At 31.3% G+C, this 10,986-nt stretch overlaps 1 protein-coding gene across 2 annotated transcripts; it reads right to left on the bottom strand.

Moving 5' to 3' along the window:
* Positions 1-909: 909 nt before the first annotated feature.
* Positions 910-10,811, bottom strand: LOC100571724. Of its 2 annotated transcripts, XM_029485889.1 has the most exons (3): positions 6,812-10,811; positions 1,210-1,864; positions 910-1,128 (listed from the first exon to the last, which is right to left on the bottom strand). In XM_029485889.1, the coding sequence occupies exons 1-2, from the start codon at positions 10,596-10,598 to the stop codon at positions 1,518-1,520; spliced, it is 4,134 nt and encodes a 1,377-aa protein (XP_029341749.1). In that variant the 5' UTR covers positions 10,599-10,811; the 3' UTR covers positions 910-1,128; positions 1,210-1,517. The 2 variants fall into 2 exon arrangements, with proteins under 2 accessions (XP_029341749.1, XP_029341748.1); XM_029485888.1 differs by lacking the exons at positions 910-1,128; positions 1,210-1,864 and adding an exon at positions 5,857-6,075 and having other exon boundaries at positions 6,157-10,811.
* Between the last annotated feature and the right edge of the window lie 175 nt (positions 10,812-10,986).

The raw sequence follows: 10,986 nt of genomic DNA, 5'->3' as shown, positions 1-10,986 counted from the left end.
TTATTTGCACAGACATTTTGGTACAAAACGTGCTATAGATATATTTTCAACTTTGGATTTTGTGCTTCATATACCGATGTTTATGTTTTTGAGACATCATCTTTACTATACCCACAACCCAAAGTTGACCGAAACAGTTTTTCACAATTTGTTTTTGATAACGCCGATTTCAATATTAATACGATTGATGGTTATAATACTTTTCATACAATGGGTGGAATTCAATGTGTAGTGCCCAAAAATGCTATACAGTGGAATGAACGTATACAAAAATTAAAAACTGTTGTTACTGCAGAAACTATGGGCAATATTGCATCAATTCCAATTATTTCATATGAAAAAACGGGTAATATGGAGAACAAAATAATAATACAAGATTTTAACATTATTAGGCCTACTGTTTATAATATGACATATGTGTCCCCAAGCGAATTGCACTGGATGTGTGCACAGTGGCTGGGTGTTATAAAATGTCCTGGTTGGAATGGATTTATGGAAACTCTAACTGACTCTCGGGAATATCAAGAAACGCAAATAAGTTTTTTGCCATTTGTAAACTTACCACCAAGCTCACCCGATTGTATTCATTCGGTTTTGATTTTCGCAGCTCAAGAATGTAAAAAATTAAACCAAAGAACGTGTTTTGTTACTTTTGACCAACCCTTATACATAAAAGCACGAAATATTGTTGAATCCTCTAAATTAAATCCACAAATAGTAGTAAGACTTGGCGGTAATAAGTAATACCTTACTTATAAACATACCAAAAGTCCTGACACCTACACCTTGTGCGTAGCTCTCCACCCCTCTTCAAAGGGTGGCGCGCCCCTTTCACTGTTTTCGCTTATAACTCGTTAGCTTTTTAAGTTACAATAAAAATACCTATGACCAAAATTAAAGACCATTAAATTTACAATAAGAATACATTATTTTATTTGACATACATATTTATAAAAGTGAAATATAAAGAAAAATTGAATTATGAAATAACTGTTAATTACAATCATTTTTAAAATAAATACATAAATTGAAAATTATTTAATTTTATTTTTTCAGAATAATTTAAGTTATGAAATTAAATTTAAAAAATGGTGTAGGTCCTGGAACGGTGTAATGGGGTTGTAGGTTCTGAAACAAAATTAATTAATATACTTAATATTTTCATAATATAATTATATTATGTATTGATTTATTAAAATCATTCTGTACCTTATTAATTGAATTATGTGGGTCGAATTTTTTTTATTGCCGGTGTGTTGGTTTCTTCTTTTTGATTTTCAATTAGATTTATTTCGTCAATATAGTCCTCAAAATTGTCCTCTTCTTCATCATCTATGATCGGTTGCTGATTTAAACACGAACCTCCTTGACAATGCTTGCATATAACTGAACATAGCAATCCTGCTTTTCGACAGCTACAATTTTGTTCACATGTTTTTGTGCAGGCACAACTAATCACATTCAAAAGAGTATCCGGTGCTGGTGACTTTTTCGTGAAAACTGGATTTAGTTTACCATTATATTCTTTCCAGCCCCAATTCTGTGGATCTAAATTCTAATTTATTGCCACGCCACAACTGTATTTGCAAATAAACTCGATGTAAATGTTCTCTTGCCGCATCGATAGTAGGTGGAAGTCTAGCTAGTTGAACTTGTTTTTTGTTAGATGCTGCGGTTTTTTGAAAAACATCATGTCTTAATTTATTCAAAGACGTAATGTGGGCTGGAGCTTTATATAATGCTAAAAGATATTTTTCTCCGGCACGTTCAATTTCTTCCGGCGATGAAGATTCATTATTAAATATTAATAATGCATCGTGTAATTCCTGGTGTTTTTTAACTGTTTTCAGGTGTTTTATTTTACCTTGTTGAAATAATAAGGTCTTTGGTATATCTTCTTTTACATCATCCATAAATTGATTTGGTGGAGGAAATGAATCGGTCTCATAAACAAATGACCTTATATCCTCTCGTATTATAGTAGCAGCTGCTTCGACTATTCTCAACCGTTCTTCTTCTTCATTTTCTTTTTTTGAATCATACCACGCATTTGTTAATACTTTAAATCCTGTATTTTTAAAACTCACTACTGACTTTCTTCCATGGCTCTTTGTAATAATTATATCGTCACCATACTTATTTATCAATTTATTTTTTAAAGTTTTTTCATCACACGTTCCCTCCATTTTTTCATTCAAAAAATGTAGACCAAATTGACATTCATTTTCTGACTCCAAAAAATCACATAAATTGGAAAACGCGTTTGCTAAATCTTCATCTTGTGGTCTCCCTCTTTTCTTATTTTCATCGACTGGATTTGTCGAGCAAAATTTACGTTCACACGATTTATGATACTTCGACTCTTCGGATACCAAACATATCACACTATTCAACCGTTTGAGCACCTCTTTACCCCATTCATCATTTCTTTTGTTCGCTACGTCAATAATTGACTGTTTAAAATGAAGGGTAGATATTTGTATTATAGTATCTCGACGTTCCTTACACAATTTTTTTTCTAACTCTTTTGAACATTCGTTGTCGCAGAATAAACAATTTTCTTTAAATTTGAATATATAATTTGAACGTAGCTTACCTTTGACAGGTGATATATTACTCGTACCTTCTTTTTCATTAACACATTTCCTTATGGTGTCTGGTCTTGTGTAATTCTTTCGGCAATCTTTGTGAACAAGTACATTTTCTAAATTCACTAATGACTTCCATTTATTATCGAATCGCGCTTTACTTGAATTTATAAGATTTGCTATGCCCTTAGTTTTTACAGAAACACATTCACTTTCAACACTTAGTTCTTTATCACATATAAAACATAAATTGGCCATTTTTATAAACACTTATTGAACTGAGAACGTTAATTTAAAAATAATATTTACTCGCATAAATATTTCGACTATAATGTATCAGTTACAGTGTACACTATTGACTGCAGTACTACTGCACAAACATCGACTGTCGACTGTCGACGTATATGAACCAGTACAGACACCACCTGGTGAAATTCCAGACAACCTTCGGGCCGGCTCTACCCTCCGAACAATACAACAATATATCCCCTCACTATCCAACGTTCATTGAAACCTTGTTTGTGTACACGTGTACTACGGCCGGTTCGCCATACCACAAAAATTCCGATTCAACGTTATACAACCACTCCGATAATATAATATACACGTTTATAAAATCCAATGACATTATTTAAGCTATATATTTTATACAATCATACGACTATTTCAAATGTACGACTTACGGTAATTGAATTTGTTAAAATAATTTAACGTTATATTATGTAAAATTATCTGCTCGTTAACTTTTGTCATAGATCATTTCAGCGTATCATTGACGGTTTTTGCTCAAACACAATAAAAAAAAGATAAAAATTTTTAATTTTTTATATTTTTTTAAAGTATAACACTTATCGCAACATATATATACAAACAGTACATTAATTCTATTGTAAATTGTGTGGTCTTTAATTTTGGTCATAGGTATTTTTATTGTAACTTGAAAATCTGACGAGTTATAAGCGAAAACAGTGAAAGGGGCGCGCCACCCTTTGAAGAGGGGTGGAGAGCTACGCACAAGGTGTAGGTGTCAGGACTTTTGGTATGTTTATAAGTAAGGTATAAACTACTCACATACCAAAATTCAGCTTTCGGCAATTTTTTTTTTAGTAGATTGTTATTAAATTTCTGATTCTTGTATTTTGTAATTGTCAACAAATTGTTCAATTATATCACGACTACTGATATAAAAAACACTATTACATACGGTAATTGAATTTGTTAAAATAATTTAACGTTATATTATGTAAAATTATCTGCTCGTTAACTTTTGTCATACATCATTTCAGCGTATCATTGACGGTTTTTGCTCAAACACAATAAAAAAAAGATAAAAATTTTTTATTTTTTATATTTTTTTAAAGTATAACACTTATCGCAACATATATATACAAACAGTACATTAAGTCTATTGTAAATTGTGTGGTCTTTAATTTTGGTCATAGGTATTTTTATTGTAACTTGAAAATCTGACGAGTTATAAGCGAAAACAGTGAAAGGGGCGCGCCACCCTTTGAAGAGGGGTGGAGAGCTACGCACAGGGGGTAGGTGTCAGGACTTTTAGTATGTTCATCAGTGAGGTATAAACTAAAAAAAAAATCAAAATCCTGCTTTCGTGGAATTAGTTCCGAACTTTGTCGATTTTTGGTCTAATTTGACTGGACTATAAAGTTTTATTGGCATTTATAGAAAAAAAAACTAATAAAATCGAAATATAAACAACCAGTAAAAATTTCATGTACATACGGTAATTCGTTTTAAAGTTACACCAAAAACCAAAGTCGATTTTCTCGAAAACAGATTTTGCGTAAAATTCCCGTTTTTCCTTAATTTTTTTTTTTGTTTTTCACGGCGCTTTTGAAAAGTATTGGAAAAATATTACTTTTGACCCCCCAAAGTACCAATTAGATTCACTTTCCTATCAAAAAAGGTACTGTTGAAGAAAATCCAAGCACTTTTACTGTCCTAAAAGGTGATGACAGACACAAAAATAAAAAAAAAAATAAAAAAAAAAACACACATCATTGTAAAATCAATACATTCATCGTTTCACTCAGAATCTAAAATATTAAAGTACGTTTATAATCGACAATAATTTTCTACGGGTACTTATATCACCACGAAACAAACTATTTACATTTTTAATATAGCAAATTAAAACTCAACATAATGTTGACGATGATGCCATTGATGATCCTGAACCTTTGGTCTCTATCCCATGTTCTAAACCAGAATCCGAAGATCCTATTTCTAAATTGTTAGTGCAGCAAGTCAACTTCACAGTAAGTCTACATGATGTTTTGTTAATTTAAATGAGTTATAGACTTAGAAGAAATTAATACTCATGTATAATTATATTAAATATCTACAAATATTATTACATTTTTAGATAAACACATCACTTATGAATACTGATATTAACACAACAATTTTTTTCTTTTTATTTATTTCTAGTAACAAAAAATAAAATAGTATACAATATTATTTGAGACATATTACTAGATAGTCCAGTCAAATTAGACCAAAAATCGACAAAGTTCGGAACTAATTCCACGAAAGCAGGATTTTGATTTTTTTTTTAGTTTATACCTCACTGATGAACATACTAAAAGTCCTGACACCTACCCCCTGTGCGTAGCTCTCCACCCCTCTTCAAAGGGTGGCGCGCCCCTTTCACTGTTTTCGCTTATAACTCGTCAGATTTTCAAGTTACAATAAAAATACCTATGACCAAAATTAAAGACCACACAATTTACAATAGACTTAATGTACTGTTTGTATATATATGTTGCGATAAGTGTTATACTTTAAAAAAATATAAAAAATAAAAAATTTTTATCTTTTTTTTATTGTGTTTGAGCAAAAACCGTCAATGATACGCTGAAATGATGTATGACAAAAGTTAACGAGCAGATAATTTTACATAATATAACGTTAAATTATTTTAACAAATTCAATTACCGTATGTAATAGTGTTTTTTATATCAGTAGTCGTGATATAATTGAACAATTTGTTGACAATTACAAAATACAAGAATCAGAAATTTAATAACAATCTACTAAAAAAAAATTGCCGAAAGCTGAATTTTGGTATGTGAGTAGTTTATACCTTACTTATAAACATACCAAAAGTCCTGACACCTACACCTTGTGCGTAGCTCTCCACCCCTCTTCAAAGGGTGGCGCGCCCCTTTCACTGTTTTCGCTTATAACTCGTCAGATTTTTAAGTTACAATAAAAATACCTATGACCAAAATTAAAGACCATTAAATTTACAATAAGAATACATTATTTTATTTGACATACATATTTATAAAAGTGAAATATAAAGAAAAATTGAATTATGAAATAACTGTTAATTACAATCATTTTTAAAATAAATACATAAATTGAAAATTATTTAATTTTATTTTTTCAGAATAATTTAAGTTATGAAATTAAATTTAAAAAATGGTGTAGGTCCTGGAACGGTGTAATGGGGTTGTAGGTTCTGAAACAAAATTAATTAATATACTTAATATTTTCATAATATAATTATATTATGTATTGATTTATTAAAATCATTCTGTACCTTATTAATTGAATTATGTGGGTCGAATTTTTTTTATTGCCGGTGTGTTGGTTTCTTCTTTTTGATTTTCAATTAGATTTATTTCGTCAATATAGTCCTCAAAATTGTCCTCTTCTTCATCATCTATGATCGGTTGCTGATTTAAACACGAACCTCCTTGACAATGCTTGCATATAACTGAACATAGCAATCCTGCTTTTCGACAGCTACAATTTTGTTCACATGTTTTTGTGCAGGCACAACTAATCACATTCAAAAGAGTATCCGGTGCTGGTGACTTTTTCGTGAAAACTGGATTTAGTTTACCATTATATTCTTTCCAGCCCCAATTCTGTGGATCTAAATTCTAATTTATTGCCACGCCACAACTGTATTTGCAAATAAACTCGATGTAAATGTTCTCTTGCCGCATCGATAGTAGGTGGAAGTCTAGCTAGTTGAACTTGTTTTTTGTTAGATGCTGCGGTTTTTTGAAAAACATCATGTCTTAATTTATTCAAAGACGTAATGTGGGCTGGAGCTTTATATAATGCTAAAAGATATTTTTCTCCGGCACGTTCAATTTCTTCCGGCGATGAAGATTCATTATTAAATATTAATAATGCATCGTGTAATTCCTGGTGTTTTTTAACTGTTTTCAGGTGTTTTATTTTACCTTGTTGAAATAATGCCGAAGTAGTATCACATCCACCAATCGCATGGATAAACATAAAATATTTAATCTCATTTTTAAAATGTTCTTGTAGACTTCCAACAGCATAAGATCTTGTTTCTATTTTTCCTCTACCCGGTTTTTCAAATATTATCGTGTTTTTTGGAGGACTTAATGTTAATAGCAGTATAAGTAAGTCAATATCCTCACCTATGACCACTACTTGTATATTATCGTCGGTGTTTCGTATAGCTGTATTGACAATAAGTAAATCTGCATCATCTTCGGCTTGGCGAACAAGAATGCCCGAAGTTAAAAACTTTTCGGTCAACATTGTGATAAGCCTCATTTTATTCTCAGTATTGGATAAAAATTTTTCTTGGGTAGTTAGTACATCCATCGACTCTTCAAAAATTATGTTTGTACTCGTATACATATTTTTTCGTCGCTGCCTCTCTGAATTTTTAATATTTAGTTCGGTATTTGCGTATCCATCAAAGACAACTACGCAATTAGATCCATAGTGTCTTTTCACGTAGTTTACATAATTTCCTATGATATTGCCATACGTCGAAGTTGATGGCCATACAACGCGATGCAATAAGAAACCTCCATCGATTACTACAACAACATTTTTGTCCAGAACATTATATGTGTTTGTTGTAGTTAGAAACACATCATATAAAATCGATTTTTTTGTTTTCCGCATTTGACCTGATTCGTCGAACAATGAAAGTGGAATAGGTGATAATTCGTATTCAAAACATTCTTTAAGCTCTTCTTCAGTCTTAACTCTTATCATTATTCTTTGGAAGAGTAACAAAGGGTCGATTGATAAAATTTCATCTCTAATACAAACCGTTAGTTTTCTTGCAAAATCTAAAGAGACTACGCGATTTGCTCGTTGTAACTTGATATCACTAAAATTATCACCTATAACATTTTTCATCGTCTGTTGGCCCACTTCTTGTGCTTGATAACAATTAATTTGTTCATTCCCTACAACTCCTGTTGAAATAGACATAATTTCGTGTAATTCCGGAAAAGGGTTATGTATGTTTAACCAATTTGAAAGTATACCGATATGTTTGTTATCGATTTTTATGCGAGAATCGCGTTGATCAACATGTTGCTCTGACGTAAAATGAAACGTATTTGTAAATTGTTCAATTTGGTCGGTTATTGTACTTGCAACTGGAGTGCCTATAAGCCAACGAACTAAAACACTGTTTTGAAAACCTCGACCATTGGTTAAGCCACCAGATGTTTTCATAGACCGCATCAATGTTTGTTCTATAGTCATATCTGACCATGTGCCACACCAAAACTTGCTCGATCTTTTAATTGTGAAGTAACCTTCATTACAAAATTTTTGAAATTCTTCAAGATGCATATGTTTTTCTAATTGATACATATCTTGTAGATATAAATGAGCAGATTTGGCGTATTGAAAATGTCCAGTTGAGTGAAAAAAGGGTATCATTTTTTCCACGCATTCTAAATGCAGATACCAATTCCCGATGCGTTCAGCATAAATAAACTGACGACAAATATGGACTAAATAAAAATATTGTATCCAAAGCGTAGCAGTTTTACCTCTAGAAGCAATTATTTTTATTTGATTTTCTACTTTACGTATGAGATCTTGAATTATTTCGTGGTTTTCTATATCTTCCAAAGTCGACGTTGTATAATCTGTACTTGAAATATAATTTTTTAAAGTGATTTTATATTCTTCAGTTAATTCAATTTCGTCCAAAATTATTTTTGAAAGACAAAGCTGAGTTAACATATGTGCACGTACTGCTCTTGAATATGCATGTCCTGTCATCATTTTATCAATTGAATTGGCTGCATATATAGTGTTCCATAATTCTCTCAAACCACTACCAGCCATAATATAACCAATTGAACCCATAAATGACATAAGAAGATGAAACCCGCCAAGTCTTACTACTATTTGTGGATTTAATTTAGAGGATTCAACAATATTTCGTGCTTTTATGTATAAGGGTTGGTCAAAAGTAACAAAACACGTTCTTTGGTTTAATTTTTTACATTCTTGAGCTGCGAAAATCAAAACCGAATGAATACAATCGGGTGAGCTTGGTGGTAAGTTTACAAATGGCAAAAAACTTATTTGCGTTTCTTGATATTCCCGAGAGTCAGTTAGAGTTTCCATAAATCCATTCCAACCAGGACATTTTATAACACCCAGCCACTGTGCACACATCCAGTGCAATTCGCTTGGGGACACATATGTCATATTATAAACAGTAGGCCTAATAATGTTAAAATCTTGTATTATTATTTTGTTCTCCATATTACCCGTTTTTTCATATGAAATAATTGGAATTGATGCAATATTGCCCATAGTTTCTGCAGTAACAACAGTTTTTAATTTTTGTATACGTTCATTCCACTGTATAGCATTTTTGGGCACTACACATTGAATTCCACCCATTGTATGAAAAGTATTATAACCATCAATCGTATTAATATTGAAATCGGCGTTATCAAAAACAAATTGTGAAAAACTGTTTCGGTCAACTTTGGGTTGTGGGTATAGTAAAGATGATGTCTCAAAAACATAAACATCGGTATATGAAGCACAAAATCCAAAGTTTGAAAATATATCTATAGCACGTTTTGTACCAAAATGTCTGTGCAAATAAAGACCAAGTCCCAGTAAAATTGGTGAAATGAACGAGCGAGGCCTACAACAATTTATTATAGCATGCGCCAAAGCCACAAATTTATTATCATATTTTTGAGATTTTGTTTTTTTATTTTTACCACAAACTTCAGACAAAAAAAATAATAAGGTCTTTGGTATATCTTCTTTTACATCATCCATAAATTGATTTGGTGGAGGAAATGAATCGGTCTCATAAACAAATGACCTTATATCCTCTCGTATTATAGTAGCAGCTGCTTCGACTATTCTCAACCGTTCTTCTTCTTCATTTTCTTTTTTTGAATCATACCACGCATTTGTTAATACTTTAAATCCTGTATTTTTAAAACTCACTACTGACTTTCTTCCATGGCTCTTTGTAATAATTATATCGTCACCATACTTATTTATCAATTTATTTTTTAAAGTTTTTTCATCACACGTTCCCTCCATTTTTTCATTCAAAAAATGTAGACCAAATTGACATTCATTTTCTGACTCCAAAAAATCACATAAATTGGAAAACGCGTTTGCTAAATCTTCATCTTGTGGTCTCCCTCTTTTCTTATTTTCATCGACTGGATTTGTCGAGCAAAATTTACGTTCACACGATTTATGATACTTCGACTCTTCGGATACCAAACATATCACACTATTCAACCGTTTGAGCACCTCTTTACCCCATTCATCATTTCTTTTGTTCGCTACGTCAATAATTGACTGTTTAAAATGAAGGGTAGATATTTGTATTATAGTATCTCGACGTTCCTTACACAATTTTTTTTCTAACTCTTTTGAACATTCGTTGTCGCAGAATAAACAATTTTCTTTAAATTTGAATATATAATTTGAACGTAGCTTACCTTTGACAGGTGATATATTACTCGTACCTTCTTTTTCATTAACACATTTCCTTATGGTGTCTGGTCTTGTGTAATTCTTTCGGCAATCTTTGTGAACAAGTACATTTTCTAAATTCACTAATGACTTCCATTTATTATCGAATCGCGCTTTACTTGAATTTATAAGATTTGCTATGCCCTTAGTTTTTACAGAAACACATTCACTTTCAACACTTAGTTCTTTATCACATATAAAACATAAATTGGCCATTTTTATAAACACTTATTGAACTGAGAACGTTAATTTAAAAATAATATTTACTCGCATAAATATTTCGACTATAATGTATCAGTTACAGTCAGGGGCGGAGTGGCCGGTCTGGAAATGGGAATTTTCCAGATGGCCTGGACCATACTATGGCCTGGTAGCCTGGCCATTTTGTTAGATTTTTTTTTAAAATTATAATAGTACATTGTAATAGTCTCGTACAATCGTATACTCTTATGAGAAAACTTTGGATATACAATTACAAAATATTTGTTACATAAATATAGACATCAAATAAAATTAAATCAATTGATATAGTAGGTTATTTTTTTAATAAAATACAATTATAGTGTGTGGTCTCGATTCAATCCAACAGAACTAATTACCTACT

This window comes from Acyrthosiphon pisum, chromosome X, assembly GCF_005508785.2.
Source record: "Acyrthosiphon pisum isolate AL4f chromosome X, pea_aphid_22Mar2018_4r6ur, whole genome shotgun sequence".
NCBI classification, from domain to species: Eukaryota; Metazoa; Arthropoda; class Insecta; order Hemiptera; family Aphididae; genus Acyrthosiphon; species Acyrthosiphon pisum.
Note: the sequence above shows the minus strand (reverse complement) of the source record. Positions and strands in the feature narration are given on the sequence as shown.